Source organism: Alternaria atra, assembly GCF_907166805.1.
Source record: "Alternaria atra isolate CS162 genome assembly, contig: 25, whole genome shotgun sequence".
Lineage (NCBI taxonomy): Eukaryota > Fungi > Ascomycota > Dothideomycetes > Pleosporales > Pleosporaceae > Alternaria > Alternaria atra.
In genome coordinates, this window is record NW_025091323.1 from 3,680,844 (window position 1) to 3,701,760 (window position 20,917).

Below are 20,917 nucleotides of genomic sequence, written 5' to 3' on the forward strand. Positions count from 1 at the left end.
TATAGGCGGCGTGTAAAGGTAATCGCAGGCCCGAGCGATCGCAATGCAGAAACCAGCATGAGTATATACCTGGGTAGGTGAGAGATGCAATACTTTGGAGCTATTGCGTAGGTTGCAGCCACCACCGCCTGACGATGGTTCACGCGCCCATGCAGGGATCCCGAGGTCAGCTTAGCCCCACGTAGTGGCTGGTGCACCAGAAAACATTGCTCTCCCACGCCCATGTCGGCAACGTCAGTCAGATCGGAGTCATGACGAAAGATACCAAGATGCGGCTGAAGAAAGCCCCTCCGAGGACCAAAGGCAAGCAGAAAACACTGCGCGAAAGAAGGGACGTTGACATTATGAATGTGAGGTTTCCCAACCTCTTCAGCCCGTGGTCCTCTTCCAAACCACTAAACTAATATCCATGTCAGACAAATGACAGCAGCATTGTATCCAAAAGGAGTGTGTCCAAGTTATATCTGAGCCATGAGCCAGACTTCTATGAGCCGTTTGTACCAAAGTTCCTTCGACGCAGTACGTGACTTCCGCGCCAACTCCACGTGAGCGTACACTGATATTCGACTCCCGTTGCAAGACCCGTTAATCAATCGTGGATATTGGCTACGGATGCACGCTATTGAACAAGCTGTCCGTCTGTTTCTGGAAGAAGAGAATGGAAAGCCAAAGATTGTCGTGAACTTGGGATGTGGATAGTGAGTAAGACATCCGTCGTCGACAAGCAACGAGGAACGGCTACTAAGTTCTGAAAGTGATCCCTTACCGTTTCAGTTCTGGCACAGATATGCGGCTCTTACGCAATCATCCACATTCGTAGACGTCGACTACCCACAACTGATGGAACGGAAACGAGATACTATGCTCAGCAACGGTCTTCTTCGAGACGCCCTACTCAAGACCAAACTCCGCCAGTCCGAACAGCCTGTATATCTTCGTAGTGACAAGTACATGGCTTTGGGCTGTGATCTCAAAGACCTTGCAACACTTGAACGTCTTCTACGGGCCGAATTCGATGTCCCGTCATCCTCAATTATGTTCGTCGCCGAGGTGTCGGTGACCTACATGCCGCTAAAGGACTCTGATGCACTCATACAGTGGGCTAGTACCATTGAAGACGGTTCGCCGACTCCATGAATCCTACTCGTAGTGGTATGCTAACATATGCAGCTCGCTTCTGCATACTAGGTACTCAATCCTTCACATATGTCTCCGATTCCTCTCGCACTGACTTCATACCGCATAGAACAGTACCTTCCCCAGGGCTCAGCGCATCCCTTTGCCAAGACCATGCTGTCTCACTTCGACAAGCTGCAAGCCTCAATCAACGCGGTTAAGTTGCATTCATCATTAACTCAGCAAGCCGCTCGTTTCCGTAATGCAGGGTGGTCTACTCTAATCATGGCCCGCAATCTGTGGGACCTTTGGTCCGATGATGCCTTTACCTCTCCCATGCTCAGACGCGGGCTGGATGCTATAGAGCCGTTTGACGAGTGGGAGGAATTTGCGCTATTTGGCGGTCATTATTTCCTACTCGTCGCCTCAAACGCGGAGCAACGGGGAACGCCCGAGTCAATCCACAGTGAGGCAGCAGCCCCCAGAGAGTGCAGCAAGGTTACCGATGCGGAGACTATTACCCTTCAAACCTCAGAACCATCGACTGGTGGTGCTGTGACGCCACGACGTTTCACAGCAGCTTTCACTTACGACAAGGACTTAGTGGCCTTCCACGGAGGTCAAGGGACGCAAGCCCGTCTCGCCGATATGGATGTCCTGAGGCGGGAAGACCACAACGAGGATCATATCATCAAGTCTTGTGACTTTCTGCCTACTGCACGTATGTGCCATACCATCACGTCAATGCATAACGGTAAAGCGTTGCTGGTCGGAGGGCGTGGATCGCCTACCCAGGCTTGTGCAGATTGCTGGCTTTTCAGTCATGGAGCTTGGACCAAAGTGGATGACCTCGTGCCAGCGCGATACCGCCATTCTGCTGTAGCTGTTGCATTAGGAAGTGGGGAGTCACAGACCCCCGGTGTCCTCATCTTTGGTGGGAGAGCCAGTGACGGCACAGTACTCCATGCCGAACACTACTGCGCCTTATGGACTGCCAACGATGGATGGCACAGCATTCCCGTTGACGGACCGCGCCCGTCTGCACGCTTCGGCGCCGCGATGTCCACGATCGATTCTGCTCAAAATTGGGGGTTGCTGACAGGAGGTTCAAACGAGAGCGGCGTGGTTCTGGAAGACGCGGTGTGGGAGTGGTCCATTTCCGCCACACCAACAACTCGACTCAACTTTAAGGACCGAACCAATGACGTTCGAAGCAGTCCAGAAAACTCTGCATGCGCGCGTATAGGTGCCAACCTGGTCCCTTGGAACGGTTCTCTGCTGTTGATTGGAGGTGTTTCAAAGAAGCATATCCACTCTCTATCAGACGACTTTCTACTCTTGAAATGCAAGGAAACGACAATCGAGGTGGAGCACCTCCGCATGCAGGTCTTGCCACCAACTGCATGGCCTTTGCTAGTGGGTGTAGGGGCCGTTTCAACGTCTCGTGGCGAGATTGTGCTTGCAGGAGGAGGGGCGGTATGCTTCTCAATGGGAAGCTACTGGAATGAAGAACCGATCACCATCCTTCCTGGCATTGCGCAAGGGGCCAAGCCGTGGCGTCGCGTTGTGCCGAGTCAGATCAGCGGCACAGAAGGCACAGCAGGCACAGAAGGCACAGCACAAGCGAGGACTGCTGAAACGACATCCAAAGGTCGGCGAGGAGAAGTCAATGCAAAGAAGAGACCTGCTACTGCTGCACGTACTACCGAGATCGCAAGGGTACAGATCCAGTCGTCAGATGACTTTGCCAAGCTGACGGCCTCGTTGAAACCGGCCATCATCGAAGGCCTCGATATCGGTCCGTGCACAGACCTATGGACACTTGACTACCTAAAAGAGAAGCTCGGACCAGAGAGGGAACTTGTCATTCATGAATGCTCATCGGATCGTATGACGTTCAAGGACAAGAATTTCGCATACGTCAAGAAGTCAGTAGCAGACTTCCTGGGCGGAATAGCTCAAGGTTCTCATGCCTATCTTCGTGCTGTATCGTCAAGTCAGCCAAACAAGCTACCCACCAAACTTGAAGACGATTTTCCAGCAATCTCCAACGACTTCCACGTACCACAGGTATGCAACATAGTCAAGGAAAACTACCACAGCTCTCCCCTCCGGATCTCCGGACCTGTGACCTTGTGGCTACACTATGATGTCCTCTCCAACATCCTCTGCCAGGTTCGCGGCTCAAAGACCCTATTCCTCTACCCACCTACCGATGTCTCCCTGCTGGACTTTCCACCCGGAGGCTCGTCCTCTAATATCGATGTCCTGACCTCCAAGAACCCCAAACTTAGGCGCACTCATCCTCATATTGCTTTACTTAAACCTGGTGATGTGCTATACATACCGCCCATGTGGAGTCATACAGCTACGCCGGAAGATGGTGTCAGCGTGGCAGTCAATGTGTTTTGGAAGGGACTGGAGAGGGGGTATGCAGCCGGTAAGGATGTATACGGGAATAGAGACCTGCAAGCATACGAGAATGGTAGGAGAGATGTGGAGAAGATTGTCAAAGCTTTCAAAGATCTACCAGTCGATGTATCAAAGTTTTACTTGGAGAGACTGGCGGGCGAGATTCTGGAAAGGTCGGAGAAGCTAGAAGAGAAGAAGAAGGATAGTGGTAAGGAGGACGAGCAATGAATAGCATACACGCTGTAGCTTACTACGGTCTATAAGCATTTCCACTCAGCTCACTCTTCACTTTTGCACTTTTCCAGAATGTGTGAACTCACAACTCGAAGTGAAGCTCATACCCTATGCGCAGTGCAATAGGATGTGGCATATAAGAAGCAAGGCTTAAATGTCTACTCCTTTCTTGTCAAACGTCAAAGCTTAAGAGGCCTCATTCCACACTTCATTCCATCGTCCCACATCCAACTCAACAGGCCCGTTAAACCGACCGAATCTAGGTGGTCCTGTGCCTGGTTCGGGTAGGCATACCCATTCCCGTATGCATCCAGGCACTTCGTGCTTACTATGGCTGACACAAAGCAAAGCTTGATGTTCTTGTAGTCCTGGTACTACGACCTCACCCTCCCATTTCACCGGTCTTGGCCCGTCATCAGACGGCTTGAGTTCCATGCTCTGGCCACGACTAAGGAACAAAAGGCACTTGTCCCGAACCAGGTCGTCCATACCACTGAAGGCTTCATCCAAAATAACGATATCAGCATTACGGATCGTGGCGCGCAGGAAGAGGAGTACCCGTTGTGCTGAGAATGACACCTCACCGAACAGAGTGTCAGACGCCCATGCGAGAGTCTCGCTACTCTTTTCACCACCGCCGAACCCCGGCCTAAGTTCTGCCTCGAACCAACTCAAGCATGCGTCCACCCTCTTCTTCGCCTCTTCATCAAGTCTTGGCTTCGTGATCGGCGTATCAGCCCATGCACTCTCCAGTGTTGTTCTGAGAGTTAGCCTCTTCGGAAACAGGGCATGAACCTCCGGACTCGCATGACCCATTCGCGATTGTATCTCGAAAATGGTTATGCCTGGGATGCCGGGCTCGGGTAAGCGAGAGCGCTGGAAAAGCTTTACAGGAGCAGAGTAAGTCTGTGGATGATCTGATGTGACAAGAGACAGGAGGGTAGTCTTGCCGGAACCGTTGGCACCAAAGATACCCCAGCGCTGATTCCGACGGACGTTCCAGTGAAGACCGGGTCGAGATGAGCCATTGACCTCCTGTTGCCAGTCTCCCAAGACAGAGTTCTGGCCATAGGCGATGCGTACTCCTTGCATTTCGACGATGGGTTCGCCGATCGTAGGCATAGAGGTATCGACTTTTTCGTAGCCATCTCGATTCAGTGTTGGCGCATTTGGCGATGTTTTAGAGTCATCTCTTGCCGAATGTCGTCCTGCTTCCACTGTCTCCGTAATCGTCGAGATACGTTTATCACCCCTAGTACTCTCGTCTTGCCCATACTTCTCTTCCAAGTACCTCAGGACCTCTTCCTTTGGTCCCAATCTATGCACCTGTCCATCTTCCCCAGCATATACAACATGCGTAACCCATTCCGGAATATCATCCTGGGGTCGCAGACTTAGAACAATGCGTGGTGCATTTGCTTCCGCGAGACGATGCAAAACCTTGGAGATATGCCTTGTGACGATAGGATCCAGTCCGACTACCATGCTGTTAGCTCACTTCCCTCGGACACATACTGGTAGTATGAAGTCAAGACTCACTAAAGGGCGCATCTAAGCACAGCATCTCAGGCCCACTCAATAACGCCTTCGCAATCCTCGCTCGTCTGCTCTGCCCATTACTCAACATACTAACCGGCTTGTCGATAAACCTCTCTAGCTCCAAATCCCGCATAACCCTTTTCATATCCTCTTCATCCACGCTCTTTGCCTTCAATTCCTCTTCTCCAGGGTTCATCGTTACGATGCCGGTGAGATATCTCTGAACGGTAAAATCCGTATCTTCTCTTAGGGACTCATACCGTGCGGATAGATACGCGCCGCCAAAAGCTTTCCGCTCAACATCGAAGCCCACATACTCGATCGCTCGCTCTGGGAAGCGCAGGCGCGGTCTCTCTTCTGTGATGGCTGGGGTGAGGAGGTAAGGGAAAGAACGCGCTGTTGGGGGGAAGCAAAGTAATTGACCGCGAAGAATTTGGAGAAACGCCGTGCGAATGTCAGACGATGGACTTAAAACCACCCAATGTTGGTTTGGTGTTGAGAAAGATGGTAGATCCAAAGTCAGGGCTGAGAACAACGGCGGGTTTGAAGTCGCATTATGGCCTTTGGACGAAGGATGTTGGCGGTAGAAGGTGCCATTGGTAATTTTGACAATAGACGGCGAAGAATACAGTCTACGTGAAGTCTGGAGTCTTGTACATCTTGTGGCTGCAAAGAACAGCGCTTGCGTTTTTCGCATTTCGGAATTTCGGTGTTGTTACGCTCATATTGAAATGGGATAAACAGTCTGCATTTGGTGGTGTTTGCCGTAGCGGAAAAGTGTCCGTGTCCGCGAGAACGAAGTAGGAATGACGTCGCGCGCGGTCGCTCGGTCTGCCGAGGTACGTAGTAGATGGGGTCTCCGCAACGACAGTCGCGACAGTTCGAGGCTCTGGCAGTCCTCACGCGAGCAACTTGACATGCTCCCTAGCCTGCAGCCGTCGAGGCCAAAGGTATGTCATCTTCACGTTTAATCTCATCACGCTTGCTGACAGAACGTAGCCTCCCCAACAGTCCCCAAGACCTTCATACGCGCACCAACAGCAACGCGCCGCCCACTCGTCATCACAGGCCTCGCAACAACCTACAACACAGCCCTCAAACTCACATCTGAACCCTCCAAAACCACGATCACAGATCGAAGCCATGCCACCTTTTGGTCCCCCACAAACACCAGCCACCTTCTTCACACCGGTATACGACAGCGCGATACGGCATCCCGTCTTCTTCACGCAGAATCTAAAGAAGCCGCCGTTCCCCATACCACAAGTCGCTAGTCAAGGTTGGAGTCCTGTGGCGAGTGGGTATGTGATGGAGCAGAGGCGAGCAGACGTGATGGGGAAGACGAAATTATGACCTCGAAATAATATCATATGCAAGCATTGAGCGGCGTTAAGGAGTATAGGCGAACCATCTTAGGTTCGCAACAAAGAGTTCGAAATTGACTGAAAAACGCACTGTTCTTGGTTGCTTTACCCGTATATTGTTCGTCTTATCCTAGTAATGAATGCTACCTAGTGTAGCGGGTATCTCGAGCGCCGAACACGGTTACAAACATTCCCTCACCCGTTTCAGCTCTCCGTCGTACCTCACCCGCTTGCTGTTCCTACAAGCTCTGCCGACCTACAAGCTTGCTAGGTAGCAGGGCTGTCGTGATGACACAGCCCAACGTGACTCCTCCAGCTAGATATAACACGCTGTTGATATCCCTGCCTGCTCCACCACCCGCGTATAAATGCTGCGCAATAAGCGGACTGACGATACCAAACAGCCTGCCCCAGAAACTCGCGATACCGCATGCTGTACCTCTAATAGGTGCTGGGAAAGCCTCAGGTGTCCAACCGTACAAGACCGAGTTGAACATAGATTGGAAGAAGTACTCCATGACATTGAAGCCGATGTTCGAGGCTGCGGAGTTGACAGAACTGAAGAGGAAGATGGATATACCCATCAATGCTGAGGAAACCACCATTGTCCATTTACGGCCAACTCGCGACGCACGGTAAGACAGGGTCCCGAGCACAACACCGAGGACTCCGGGAAGATAGATGAAGATGTAAGAGCGATAAGTATAGCGAAGCGAAAGATCTAGAGCGCCGTTCTTCACTGCCAGGATTTGTGGGAGGTAGGAGCCTGAATAGAGGTTAGTATATACTCGTTAAAGAGAACATGTGTGCAACTTACCGGCAACAGTGAAACCCCAGTAATCGCATATGTAAGTCAACCAAACCAAAAGTGTCAGTCTTGTCATTTGAAAGCTCGAAAACAGAATCTTGAACCGATCGCCTTCTAGTTTGAGCTTCTCAGTCCAGGTGGATTTGAGCTGCTTGACACCGCCTCCGAGCATCGGCCCAGTACTCTGGCACGAATCAAATGGCCGCTCCAGAGATTCAAGATCCTCTAGGGACAGGGTACACTTTGTACCGTTGTATTGAGCCATAGAGTGCAACACTTGGATGGCTTCGGCATCCTTGCCACGGTATATGAGGAACTTGGGGGATTCCTGGAAGGTGAAAACCACCGAACGTAAGACGAAGACAAGTATGGTGATCCCTCCTAGGGTGAAGAGTAGATACCGCCATCCCATGTTGGCCTCTCTTGAACAACACGCTTCCCCTGCAGCAACAGCACCGCAGGCAGGCAACGCTCGATCTCCCTCTGAGAAGTTTGGACTGCAAGACCAGTTTGGTATAAAACCATAGGCGAGCACCGAGCAGATGACAACACCGATGGGTTGAAAGATCGACAACAACGGAAGAAGATAGCGTTTGCTCTGTGGTGTGGCTTCTAAAGTTATCGTGGTGTCGATAGGAATGTTGCCCCCGACGCCGAACCCAGTAAACGCCGTGAGGACCAAAATGGCGTTGTAAGTGCTCGGAGCGCCGATACAAGTGCCAAAGATGCACGCGATGAAGACTGTCAGGTTGAAAGAGAACTTTCGCCCAATCACGTCTACCAGGACGCCCCACACAAACGCGCCCGCTGTGAGTCCTATTGAAAAGGCAGTAGACAGTTTGCCAGTTTGATCAGCTCCAAATCCAAGCTCCTGCTGGATTGGCGATAAGACGAGGCCAAACGCTTGTGCCCACATCAAGTCAATCATGTAGCCAAAGCCACAGAGCGCCCAAATCGACCACTGGTACCGTCCCATTCCCATGAGATCGATCTCGCGATTGATAAGCAAGCATTTCTTCTCGTACAAAGAGATGCTCTCATCGCCAAGCTCTTCAGTTAATGAATGTGAACGCTCCGGGTCGTCAGACTGATCGTGGCCCACAGGCTTTTCTTTGTCTGTGTCCAATGACGTCCCATCTCTTGTAGTTATTCCTTCGGTGGGAGTCGGGTCATCAAGTGTAGAATAGTTTCGAGAAGAAGATGCAATAACCTCGCCGGCGTTCAAAAGGGCGTCGCCCTCGCCCGCTTCAGAACTTCGACGCGACATTGTTGGATTGTTGTCTGAGTATTCGACAGATCGCGAATTGTTGAGAGAGCCTTCTTCGGCGCTTACCCCTCCTGTGTGTGTACCATGGGCTTTACATGGGCGGCACCACACTCCGCGGCGGGGGAGGGCTAAGATGCGTTGGGCAGTAGTTAAGCGGTGCTCTGATAAGCCCTTTGATTGCGCCGGTTTAGCTTCGGTGTCAGAAATGTTAAAGGAGCTGCATCCATGACATTGTGTGCAGACGTTGAGTGCCGGGTGCTAACGCTTTGAGGCGTGGACGAGGTAGATCTTGTTATTCAACACGCCCCGGCATTAGCAAAGGTGCAATAGGGACGACAATAGTTCCAGATGAGAAACGCAGAACATCAGACTGGAGAAATTAACATGTTTCGTAAGGCTAGTGGGTGCGGCCGGAACATCTTCCGACAGAGATTATCTTGTCAACGGTTGTTGAAGCTTACAGTTCAAACCGTAAAAGTCTCCTCTAATACGCGAAGGGATGTCCCTAGGTGTTAAAAAACGTAAGCGATGTAGCACATACTCACACCTAGGGATACAGATATTGCTCTGTGATCTCTACTATTCCCGCAGCCTGTTGTTGTCAACAAAAGGTCATGTGCGGTGACGTATTTGCATGCATGCGTCCTGAGTCGCTGGCATGGGATTTCAAAAGCGCATGTTATCGTAGATTCGAGACCACCCAAGCAATGAGACATCGCTCGACTAGAACATGCGGCAATAGATAGCAACATGCGAAAGATTGTGTCCCATGACCCAAGATTGAGTGGGGGGTGTGCAGGCTGACACCCGGCTTGCCCAGTTGGGCGGGCACATCATGCAAAAGATCGCGATCTGAGATTCAACGCGAACGAAAGGAAGATTGAACGGTGAGCGAGAGTGAGTGAAGGTGAAGAGGAAGAATCCGGTTCTAGTGCATGCGAATTGGAAGACGCAGGTCTCGCCGTCCATGCAACGTTCAGCTGAAAGGGTCTAGCTCCACTTTCTGGCGCATGTGCTGCCAAGGCCGGAGCGGTGGATCTGTGCGCCGTGATGCTGGAACTTTTTTCAAAGACATACCAAAAGTCCAAACCCGCAAACAACGCTTGTCATATAACTCCTTTACAATGGCTCCCCGTAGAAAGCGCCAGCGTCTCTCAATCGATGGAGCAGAAGCCGTCACAGCGACCGCGGATGTTGAACAGCCTTCCAATCCTTCCACAGCCGCGCCTAAAGAAGCTGCGCGCAGACAACTCTTCGTTCGCGGACTTGCGCCCACCGTTACGACAGAGGACCTTACCGAATACTTCTCCGAATCATACCCCATCAAGAATGCGCTTGTCGTTTTGGACAAGGAAACTAGGGAATCAAAGAGCTACGGTTTCGTAACATTCGCCGACGTTGAGGATGCGCAAAGAGCGAAGGAGGAGTTGAACAACACGGAGATCAAGGGAAAGAAGATCAAGGTCGACTTTGCTGAGGCAAGACAACGTGAGGGCGAAGAGAAGCGTCCTAGGGCCGGTGACCGGGCCAAAGCAGAGCGCGAGCAGCAGATCAAGGATGCGCAAACACCAAAACTCATTATTCGCAACCTTCCATGGACTATCAAGACACCAGAAGATTTACAAAAGTTGTTCAGAAGCTATGGCAAAGTCAACTTCGTCAATCTGCCCAAGAAGCCCAATGGTGAATTGAGAGGTTTCGGTTTCGTCTCACTACGAGGAAGGAAGAACGCGGAGAGAGCGATACAGGAACTCAACGGCAAGGAGGTTGACGAACGGCCGATTGCTGTCGATTGGGCTGTGGACCGAGACACATGGCAGAGCCTGCAAAAGACCGAGCAGGAAGGAGACGATGCCAAAGCCGAGGGAGAAGACGAAGATGAAGATATGGAAGATGCTGAGAGTTCTGCGGTCAGCTCGGATGAAGACGACTCCGAGGCAGACGATAGCGAAGACGACGAGGATGAAGACGATAGCAACACCGACTACGAAGACATATCGGAGGATGATGAGGAAGGCGGAGTGGAGCTTGATCAGGCAGACAACCGACCGAAGCGCGAGGAGTACACCCTCTTTGTACGCAATGTACCCTTCACAGTGGACGACGAGCGTCTCAAGGAGCACTTCCAGCAGTTCGGTGGCATACGATTTGCCCGTGTCGTGGTCGATCGCGAGACAGAACGACCAAAGGGTACAGGATTCGTCTCGTTCTTTTCAGAAGAAGACATGATCAACTGCCTAAAGGGTGTACCGCGTGTCAAGCTACAGAAGAGGAACCTCGACAAGAAAGATGGCTCCACCATTACTGTTACACACTCTGTTCTCGAAGACGAAGATGCCGACCCAACGGGCAAATACACTATCGATGGTCGCATCCTACAAATCTCACGCGCAGTCGACAAGAACGAGGCGACTCGTCTGACAGCGGAAGGCGCTGCTTCGCGCTTTAGTCGCGACAAAGACAAGCGCCGTCTCTACCTTCTCTCTGAGGGAACTATCTCCTCCAATTCGCCTCTATACCAGAAGCTCTCCCCCTCCGAAATCAAGATGCGTGAAGAGAGCGCAACGATGCGCCGTAAACAGATCCAAGAGAACCCTTCGCTCCACTTATCCCTCACCCGTCTGTCCATACGCAACATTCCCCGCAGTATCACGTCCAAGGACCTGAAGCAACTCGCTCGTAGCGCCGTCGTTGGTTTCGCAGCCGATGTCAAAGAGGGCAAGCGCCAGAAACTCAACAAGGAGGAAGTTATTCGTGGCGGTCAAGAGATGCTTGTTGCGGAGAAGATGCGTAAGAAGAAGGGCAAGGGTATCGTAAAGCAAGCCAAGGTCGTCTTCGAGACACCCGCTGGTAGCAAAGTCTCCGAAGACACTGGTGCAGGAAGGAGTAGAGGATACGGATTCATTGAGTACTACACGCACCGAAACGCACTGATGGGTCTACGATGGCTCAACGGCCACGCCGTAGACTACAAGATCAAATCTGGCCCCACGCCAAAGAACAAGAAGGCTGCCCAAGAAGCTCTAGAAGATAAGCGGAAACGTCTCATTGTCGAGTTCGCCATCGAAAACGCCAACGTTGTCAACCGACGCTCGGACCGTGAGGAGAAGTCTAGAGAAGCACCTAAGTCGAAGGCCGATGGTGAGGCTGATAACGACGATGCTGAGCCGGGTGCGACTAAAGGCCAGAAGCGCAAGCGTGATTCTAGCTCCGCGGGTCAAAAAGCGGGCAAGGCTAAGAACAACGGCACAGGGAAGCAGGGTACGGGTGCTGCGGAAGCTGGCGCGGAAGCCGCCGCTGCAGTGAAGAGCAAAGATGGGAAACTGGCACAGAGGACGAGGATCATCGCGAAGAAGAGGCAAGCGAGGAAAGCGAGGAAGGCTGGAAAATAGTGACTACGATTACATCTCGTTAATAGCATTAGCGATGGCGTTGATATGAATGGAAAAAGTGATTGTTGATCCATGGTTTCGTTGACCTTGTCATCCACTGTCCTCTTCCACGGATTTGACATCAAAAAAACATCGAGTATGACGAAGACGCACAACGTTCAGCTGCAGCCTACTCTATCTCCAGTCAGCGCCTGAACGCTGTACTCTACCCCAGACCGTACTCGACTCTGCTTGTCCCTGTATCCTTTCCTTGCCGTGATACCGTTATTTCGGTGATTCGATACGATTCCTCCTTGTCGATTTACTGATTTCTAGGCTGCTTCCGTCGAGGCGCAGTCATTTCTGAGGTGTCCTGCAAGGGAAACGAATGATAAGACGGATGCGAGTTGAAGAGTGGGGAGTGACGTGGGAGTACTAAGGACTCGAAGCGACGTGTCGTATGAGGGATAATGAGGTGTGAGGGCCCCTAGCGTGAGCTATCCATAGACTGCTACGATCTGTAGTGGCACTGACATACTCATAAGTCTGGGCCGCTGTTTGGTATTCGCTCGATATGTGCATTTTGCAACAATTCCATCCGTTCATCGCAACTTTCGAATCAGGTGGTTTCGCGATGACCAAACAATTCTTGAACATTTTCCCCTCGGCGAAACGCCCCGAACGGCGACAACGGGAGTTACCTCTCGTACGAACCTTGATCGGAATGTCAGTGTTGGTCTCTAAGAGCCGATAAAGTGGCAGCACCCGCATATGCGGTGTCCCGTATACACCTGGACAGTGCCCAAAAGGAACGTTGTGCGTCAACTCTCATACACAGGCGGGCCCGCCCGTGCTTCGAAAGCTTCCTAGGTGTAACCACCGTCTCAGGGATGCATCTCACGTACCGATACGTAGAAACCTTGTTTCGAACTTCCTAACGAGTCATTAGGTACGTACAAAGTTGATGGCATTGTTTATTTTGATCTTTAACTCGTACCGGGAGATGAGATCGATCGTACTCGATTGTGTGGATCGGTCAATTTGATCGGGTTCGTCGAGTCCGCTGGGTTACTTGTCATATAATTCTGTGGTATATCTCTATGTCAGCCTAGGAACAGTTCCCTTAAGACGTTGAGTCATGCTTCCTATCCGATTCGGAGAGAGTACGCGATCCTCCAGAACGAGCTATAAGCACAGTTCAGATTGGCTCTGATAAATTAGCCACTTCCGTTAGCCGGTTGTCGTTGTAGAGCGCGTTCGTTTCTCTAGGCGTGGACGTGATATCGACATATAATACTACATTTTAGTAGCTAGATCTAATGCGTACAATGTCGCCCATAAACCCTGGATTGTCTATGTGATGTGGGTGCCTTGAGCATAAGGTGTTGTGTTCACTAGCTGGAGTTCAGGGTGATGAAACTTCTCTGGGTTACATCGCTGCATGCACGAGCTTTTCGAGAGCAGGATGCGCAGTTTTCACATGGTTTCAGGTTTTTTTCCATGAATACTGGTCACTTGGACCGAGCTATGAGTCGTGCAGGACTGCACCTTTGTGGGCGTCTACAACAGTTGCACGAAGATAGCAAAGTAGGGTTAGTGATTTCAACACTCCCACACGATATCGTACTCCACGGCTTACAGTTCCCCGCGGCGACTGCTATGCTCTTGTTTCCACGAATATCTTTGTATAGCGAGTTATGGTGTAAGTTCCGCGAGGGTAAGACGGTGGCTTGATAACTTCTGGGCGCTCACAGCGCTCATCGTTCGCCAGTAGCGAGAGCGGGAGGGGAAGTAGGTAGGCGGCCAATTGGAGACGTTCGTGATCGTGAACGGCGTTCGACATGATCTTACTATCGGCCAACCTTCAATGGGCGAACCCCGCTCCTGCGTCTTTCGCATTGTCGCGATAGCCAATTTCATACCAGATCGAGAAGTAGGAAATTGCGTGCGTTCATTAGTACGTGATTTGTATGCATCAAGACCGAACATGCTGATCTGATTCGGCTCCCGATCCATGAAGAAACTACAAATCATCCTCTCAAACCTGAAATTTATGCAGTTGTAGCACAATTGTGTACCGGGTCGTAACGTGGAAGCGGGGAAACGGGTACCGTAAGTATGTGCTGGATTATTTGTAGTTAGACTCACATATTCCGACCCCTGATATGCTCAGTGTGGCGTTAATAATCGTGCAGAAGGACTCAGTATATGGAGGCGTATCTTTCATGCCATGACTGGTGTACATTAATCCCGGTTTGTGTCAAACTGCAAGGGATAATCTTCGGTGAATCTGCAGCCTATGTTTGCCAAACTTCTATCGTCATAGGAGGCGCGTTTTACATCGCAACCATATCCGCCAATACAGCAGCAGAACCAAACGAAAGTATTGAACGAGGGTGTGAGTTGAACTCAAATTATAATACCGTCTTTCTAGTCTAGCTTCTAACAGACAAGCTGAGAGCGGTGTTATCACGAATGGTGAATGCCGAAGCAGCTGATTCTGAGGTTCGACTACCAGCATCCGGGCTCGTGGAACGGAATGCATAGGCAGTGCCTGCTGTAGATGCGATAAGTATCTGTGCGGTGTGGAACCGTACCACAAATTGCTAACACTCATGGTACTACAGCACCATGTCTGCACTTCATATTCTGTTGGAGAAGAGTGAAAGGGTTGTAGCATGAGGCTGCAAGAATGCGACAAGGCAGACCAGATGCTGACCTGGCAGGCAATCAGCTAGCCTGAGATTGTGATGTGTGAACCCAGCTGCTGCAAGAGCTCTGTCTAGTACATGCAATTACTCAAAGGAAAGCGCGGCTAAAGGATATGCTAAAGAAGCGTATGTAGCCACCGCGGTGACGTGAGTTGGTGGCGTATAAAGAGTTGTGACATTCCCTTTGGACGTACAACTCCCAGACTTCCTCAGATTCTCTCTGCAATTCTCTTTACATTCTGCACACCAATAGCTTGTGACAGATACATTCGAAACGTGTATCTTGTGGTCGGAAAATCTCGAGTACAAGCCACGGAATCGTGCTTTAATGTACGCTCGCAAGGTTCCACCGTAGCAAGCAAGCTGACAATGTTTTTAGTTATCGAACAAAGTATCAAACAGTCATATAATCCACACATTAGGAAATGTGCTTTTACGAGAAGATCAACTTTCCTTGTGGCCATCATGAGTATCAACTCATACAGCATTGCCATTTCGCACGCAACGATCCCGGTCATCAATGTTTCGGCGCATGGAACACCAGACGAGAGTGGGATCAAAAGGAATCAAACTGCAGCAACTGTGTAAGACAGAGTCAGTATAACGCAGCAGTTCATGCGGGTCAGTCAGCATACACTGTCGCTGGTGGAGGGTAATCTTCCCTTTACCGAGTAGGATATACGAAGCCAATCCCAGCAAACTGTGCATATTTGGATAGGATATTGGATGAACTGGCTTTCACCATACTTGTCAGGATCCTGCCAGCGTCGTACGCCTGGGCGATTTTTTCGTGCTTATGCGACAGGTCTTAGCGATTGTAATATCACGTACTTGAACGGCCAAGTCACCACCCTCGGTAACCGCACGTTCACTGTGGACTGTCGTTTCATACGTACATATTACCAAACATAGGGTAGACATACAGATAAATCCACATCAGCTGTAAACGGTGTTCGACAGATCGCTGGGAAGCTCAATACTATTAGTGACTCTACCAGATAGGCGCATTGAGAATGACTCGAAGCTTTGTGGAAAATACCTCAGCATCTGTCAGCGGTAGACGGCGATGGGCGCACTGATCGCAAACTGAGTAGTGTCAAGGGGATGCCACTTGTGGCTTTGTGAGATGGGGAAGTTCGTGGCGAAATGAGGCTTGTGCGACAGCCTAGCATGAGCCCCACCTGCCATGCCGAGGCCAGCATCGTGACTTCCCGTCAAGGCATCCGACGTTCCGCATCAATCAACACCAATATACAGCTCTCCACCATGTCAGACGCTACAGAACAACCGAAGAAAGAGAAGTTCGCGCCAAAACAACCCGTCACACTGAATCCACCGAAGGATGATGTTATTGAGCGTGATTACCTCGCAAAGTGTGATGGTATGGCTTTTCAATAACCGGCTGATATTGGGTAGCCAGCCACTGACTATCAGCAGGCACAAATGATGGTTTTCCAACTCTAGTCGCTATCAAGGTATCTACGACGACTCCTGACGGATGGTATCCTCACGCACGTGCAGAAGAATTGACCATACTGTAGGGTGACGTCTTTGACGTGAGTGGTAAAGAGACGTATGCGCCTGGCAAGGGCTATCACGGTTTGTCGCCTCCAAAAGAGACATCTTCTGTCACAAAAGCTAACCTACTCTTCCAGTCTTTGCGGGGAAAGAGCCCAACCGCGCTCTTGGGCTTTCTTCTCTTAAGCCTGAAGATTGCATATCTGACTACTCCGAGCTTTCCGATAAGGAAAAGCAAGTACTCAACGATTGGCACACGTTCTTCAGCAAGCGTTACAACATAGTCGGCCGGTTGCCTTCGGAGGGTGCTAACCTTTGAATGGCGTTCGTCTCCGAGTTCTGACCAGAAGGCGACCCATCGTTGACTAGTACAATGCAGAGAAGCAATTTAACAAGGCTACAAGCTTAGCTGTACATCCATTCCGTCGCAGTCGCTCTGTCCTTAGGGAAGCCCTCAATTTCTGTCTCATGACGACTTTCAACTGAATATGCAGATTTCACCTCCAGCTGTCAATCAATCTCGTACGATTCGGCAACACGAAGCCATTGACTTGTTCATGGTGCAAGGATACGATGACTGGTGGATTCTATATAGCTCCTCTTCCTCCTCCTCCTCCTCCTCCTCCTCCAACCTGTATAGCGACTCAACAAGTGACACAGCCCAACACTAACCTGCGGCCTAGTCTACCTATCCTACATCCACATTGTAATTTCCCGGGACAGTACTATGTTTCCAGTGCTAAGACGGGGACTTCACCATCAGTGTGATAAGAGAGTGCACAACTTCTGCTGCAGCCAAAACGGTGGTTTCCCCTGGGTTATCGTATATAGGAGCCACTTCAACTGTGCGGGGTGTACTTTATCAGCGATTACTGATCTTACAGGAGATTCACTTGTCATCAAAATATACATACCGACATCTGCTCCGATAACATCCAGTCCTTCAAGGCCATCCAGAACGGACAAGAGCTCTCGTGTAGTCCAGCCACCGACTTCGGCTGTTCCCGTGGCTATACTCATGCGTCAGTCACACTGTTGCCAAACCTTCGGGAGCAGAGGTTTCGAGATGGTGCTGCTGTATTAGAGACGACCGCTCTTGGTACGGTGGCACTTGTGTTGCGCAGTGGTATGTCCCATACAATGACTTACCAGGTGCGAACGCGGGATCAAGCACATCAATATCGACACTGATGTAAACCTTCGTTCCAGCCACTCGAGACTTCAGCCTAGCGATGACACCCGCCACACCGAATTGATCGATTTCTCTGGCCTTGACAATCTCGAACCCGCATCGAACATCGTTTCGCAGATCACCTTTTGGTCGTGCCATGGGAGCTCGAATGCCCGCATGCATACTAGTGTTTCGGATCAGGCCTTCTTCATGCGCAATGTGCAGGAATGTTCCGTGATTGACACCACTAGTGCAACTTTTCAGCAAGTTCCAGGATCCATCTCGATATACAGACTTACGCATAATGGGAAATACCTCCGCCTGCTGTATGTTAGTAGCTAGTCACACCTAGAGGCGTCTTTTCTCACCTAAGATTTCCGGATCCCATGTATCTTCAGAGCAATCAGCAGAGTCCAGGCTGTTGTGTTCCTAACTTACCCAGGTGACTGTCGAAGTGAATGACGCTAACTGGGCCCCAATGATGATAAGTCGATCGCAGGGCGGATAACGTTGTGGTATGATCACCACCTAGCGTGACTATCTTTGGTGTTGCGTGCTCGCTTGAATTGGTAGGCCTTGCGGACACGATCTTGAGAACGACAGTCAGACGCTTGGATCGATTACAACTCGGAGTTACCAACCTTGTGCGCCTTGTCAAGCTGCTTCAATGCTGCAGTGTTGTCCTTACAAAGTCGTTAGTTTTCATTCTTCTCTGTTGTTCCAGCATCGGTTTACCAAAAATGTCAATGGCGCATCACCGCAGTCAATGATCTTCGCCCAGTCCACGAACACGTTTTCACCTGGACAGCTTTAGTCAATGCGTTGGAACCTTACCTCGAAACAATGAACATAGCCTTGCGACGACAGGTGTGAACGTAAATGCATCAGGCTGGCCAGGGCACAGCAAGCGAATCTGAGCGCAAGCCTTACGAACACAGCTCGTCGAGGCAACGTGGTGCGGGCGTCGTCGCTGGTGTTACTGTCTCGCACGACCAACCGAAGTCCGTGCCTGCGAGACCAAGCTCCTACATGCGCACACTCAATATACTACAACATACCTGTGTATATGGACCAAGCCGCAGCTGGTGATATCCGGCTTGAGCCCTGTCGAATGCCACTCGGGCCGAAGCGCGCTCCAGGCCGTGCCGTAACGCCCTATCAGTTGTTAATTTTCACTAAAGCGACGCACCCGATGTTGGTGCTTGAAGTTTTGTCTATAAGTGGTATTTGACCTACTGTGTCGAATGGTGCACCAAGGATCGCGATGTCAAATGGCTCTACATCCTGACCCTCCGGGGCCAAACAATGTACGTAAGGTAGATTAGCATATGTCATTAGCCCTGCGAACTTCGCTTGAGTGATGTCTATCTCAAGATTCTGCTGGGGGATGATCTGTTGCGACGAGTACCCAGAGACTGGAGGGAAGGTAATGTCTCGAGCGCTTGCGAAGAGCTGAAGAGATGGCAGTAGAAACAGCAATGATTTTAGCGCCATTATGGATATAGCAATGCTGAAAAGTTGAGATACAGTGAGCAAGAATGCAAAAGCCTCTCACATAGCTATAATTACTATATGCTTATCTTCGCTATTTGTTGATAACATTCCGAGCAGGCGCTCCATGCTCCAAACGGCAGGTCTGGCCGATCATACCCCTCGATCCTCCCGCGGTTCTGCAACGGCTGCTAGTCTGCTACCTCTTCCAGAACTCGCATGCAATTCGCAACTCCGGAACTCTTCGTTGTCCGCGGGTGTTTATTCTAAAATTTCCAGCCCTTCGTCGTTTTCTGTTCCGTTCTTGGGACCAAGGAACATGATGTCATGCAAGCACTGCTTCCACCCCGTTCCTGGAGAATCGCCCACCATCTGGTCATGGTTCGCAATTTCTTCTAAGCGCCACCAGTATTGAACCTTGACCAAAAGACTTCCTTCTCCTCCTTCGTTCCACAGGTTGACACGCATACCAACCCATTTCTCCTGGACAGCTTTCAACTTCAGCTGTTCTACGGTCAAACCAATAGGCGCAACGATGTCGTCTGAGCCGAATTCGAACTCGCAGGGTTGCAAAGGGCGTATAATGTAGACGCTTCGGCCTTGCACTGGCTTTTTCGGCCCCGATCCCGTTTCATAGTGATCAGAGACGTCTGAGATATGAGTCGGAGACGACCCAAGTATATCTACTGGTATCTTCCCTTGTTGTGCGTCTCGGAGATACTGCACGATCCCATCACGACTGGTCGTCGCGTAGGAAGGCGCTGGTCGGCATATTTGCATGCAGTCTGGAGAGAAGAAGAATCCTTTGCGATCGATGTCTTCGGTGTGCCGGTACGCCTGGTAGCAATGCTTGATTTGAGCTACTGTATCCGCTGTGGGTTGTTGGTAACCTGCCATTGGTAATTCTCTATTGCTGTTCTAGGAGCTACGGCTCCTCCCTTTTAACTATCGACGACTCGCAGACCCTTCTAGACACTATTCGTGTTGTGTAGCGTTATGCACGAAATAGTTGCTTTAGTAGGAATGGACATAGCTGAGCTTGCATGTAAGCGCAAATGACTCAGCACGTCTCTGCTGCATCTAGCAGTATACTGTATCGGCAAGTAACCAGACTTTTTTGTGTTTGAATCGATTCAAAAGTATTGTTTTGTGCTGCCCAGCTCATGGAATAGCTTAGGATTAGTGGTTGATTACTAGCTAATCAGCGCTGTCACTTCGCACTCATACAATAGCTCTTTCGTTGCTAGACTTGCAACACCAACCACTGTATCCGGTGGTCTATGTCCATCGGCCTCCTTGTCCATATAATCCATCCAAAGCTCTCCCCAGCCACGATCTACAACGTCCTTTCCGTCCTGCTCTGGGTTACCAGTCTCCTTGACAATGTAATGTCGGACCATCACCTGAGTGAGAAGCGCAGTTAGTAAAGTCAGCACCAATCAACGTCGGCTGGGGGGACATGAGCAAAGTCTAAAGCATACAATATCCCGCGGTGTTGCGCCAGCAGCGGCCAAGCACTTGTGGATGCTATCGTAAGCGCCCTTTGCTTGCTCCCTGATATCTGAGGAGATGGGTTTGTCTTTTCGCATGCCTGTTTGACCGGCAAGAGTGATCAACTTGGATGAAGGCATTACGGGAGTGATGCAGACTTGATTATAGGTTTGCGCAGGTTCTGGTACCGTCGGTGGATTGAACGCATGGGGCTTGTTGGTTGCCATGACTGGTATTCACAACACTTGGGTGTGTGATGCTTGTTAATGATTCCTACTTTCTCTTCCCCTGTGGTATATGACTGAGGATGGATATCTCGGCATGAGGGGTACATTTCGCGTGTACCTGCCGTGGGTATATGTGGGGTTGAAGCATGGACCACAGTGACATCACGGTCTTTCGTCACGCGAATCCACTTTCACCA

The 20,917-nt window shown here is 50.6% G+C and overlaps 7 protein-coding genes across 7 annotated transcripts; 3 read left to right on the plus strand and 4 right to left on the minus strand.

The window, feature by feature from the left end:
- Positions 1-251: 251 nt before the first annotated feature.
- Positions 252-3,756, plus strand: ALTATR162_LOCUS6298 (uncharacterized protein; the record flags this gene model as incomplete). The annotated part of the gene is made up of 6 exons (XM_043313919.1): positions 252-350; positions 417-519; positions 581-698; positions 756-1,120; positions 1,171-1,188; positions 1,247-3,756. 6 exons carry the CDS (start codon positions 252-254, stop codon positions 3,754-3,756), a joined length of 3,213 nt encoding a protein of 1,070 aa, XP_043169854.1.
- A 192-nt stretch (positions 3,757-3,948) lies between these two features.
- On the minus strand, positions 3,949-8,740 carry ALTATR162_LOCUS6299 (uncharacterized protein; the record flags this gene model as incomplete). Its single annotated transcript, XM_043313920.1, has 4 exons — positions 3,949-5,240; positions 5,302-5,697; positions 7,105-7,431; positions 7,483-8,740. 4 exons carry the CDS (start codon positions 8,738-8,740, stop codon positions 3,949-3,951), a joined length of 3,273 nt encoding a protein of 1,090 aa, XP_043169855.1.
- Positions 8,741-9,864: 1,124 nt separating this feature from the next.
- ALTATR162_LOCUS6300 (uncharacterized protein) lies at positions 9,865-12,132 on the plus strand (the record flags this gene model as incomplete). Its single annotated transcript, XM_043313921.1, has 1 exon — positions 9,865-12,132. One exon carries the CDS (start codon positions 9,865-9,867, stop codon positions 12,130-12,132), a length of 2,268 nt encoding a protein of 755 aa, XP_043169856.1.
- A 3,956-nt stretch (positions 12,133-16,088) lies between these two features.
- ALTATR162_LOCUS6301 (uncharacterized protein) lies at positions 16,089-16,826 on the plus strand (the record flags this gene model as incomplete). Its single annotated transcript, XM_043313922.1, has 6 exons — positions 16,089-16,203; positions 16,260-16,297; positions 16,364-16,421; positions 16,478-16,578; positions 16,625-16,664; positions 16,720-16,826. 6 exons carry the CDS (start codon positions 16,089-16,091, stop codon positions 16,824-16,826), a joined length of 459 nt encoding a protein of 152 aa, XP_043169857.1.
- A 253-nt stretch (positions 16,827-17,079) lies between these two features.
- Positions 17,080-19,005, minus strand: ALTATR162_LOCUS6302 (uncharacterized protein; the record flags this gene model as incomplete). The annotated part of the gene is made up of 10 exons (XM_043313923.1): positions 17,080-17,183; positions 17,255-17,350; positions 17,490-17,758; positions 17,811-17,832; positions 17,880-17,903; positions 17,950-18,100; positions 18,153-18,194; positions 18,247-18,311; positions 18,570-18,666; positions 18,748-19,005. The coding sequence occupies 10 exons, from the start codon at positions 19,003-19,005 to the stop codon at positions 17,080-17,082; spliced, it is 1,128 nt and encodes a 375-aa protein (XP_043169858.1).
- Positions 19,006-19,263: 258 nt separating this feature from the next.
- Positions 19,264-19,899, minus strand: ALTATR162_LOCUS6303 (uncharacterized protein; the record flags this gene model as incomplete). Its single annotated transcript, XM_043313924.1, has 1 exon — positions 19,264-19,899. One exon carries the CDS (start codon positions 19,897-19,899, stop codon positions 19,264-19,266), a length of 636 nt encoding a protein of 211 aa, XP_043169859.1.
- Positions 19,900-20,195: 296 nt separating this feature from the next.
- Positions 20,196-20,633, minus strand: ALTATR162_LOCUS6304 (uncharacterized protein; the record flags this gene model as incomplete). Its single annotated transcript, XM_043313925.1, has 2 exons — positions 20,196-20,405; positions 20,484-20,633. The coding sequence occupies 2 exons, from the start codon at positions 20,631-20,633 to the stop codon at positions 20,196-20,198; spliced, it is 360 nt and encodes a 119-aa protein (XP_043169860.1).
- Positions 20,634-20,917: the final 284 nt, after the last annotated feature.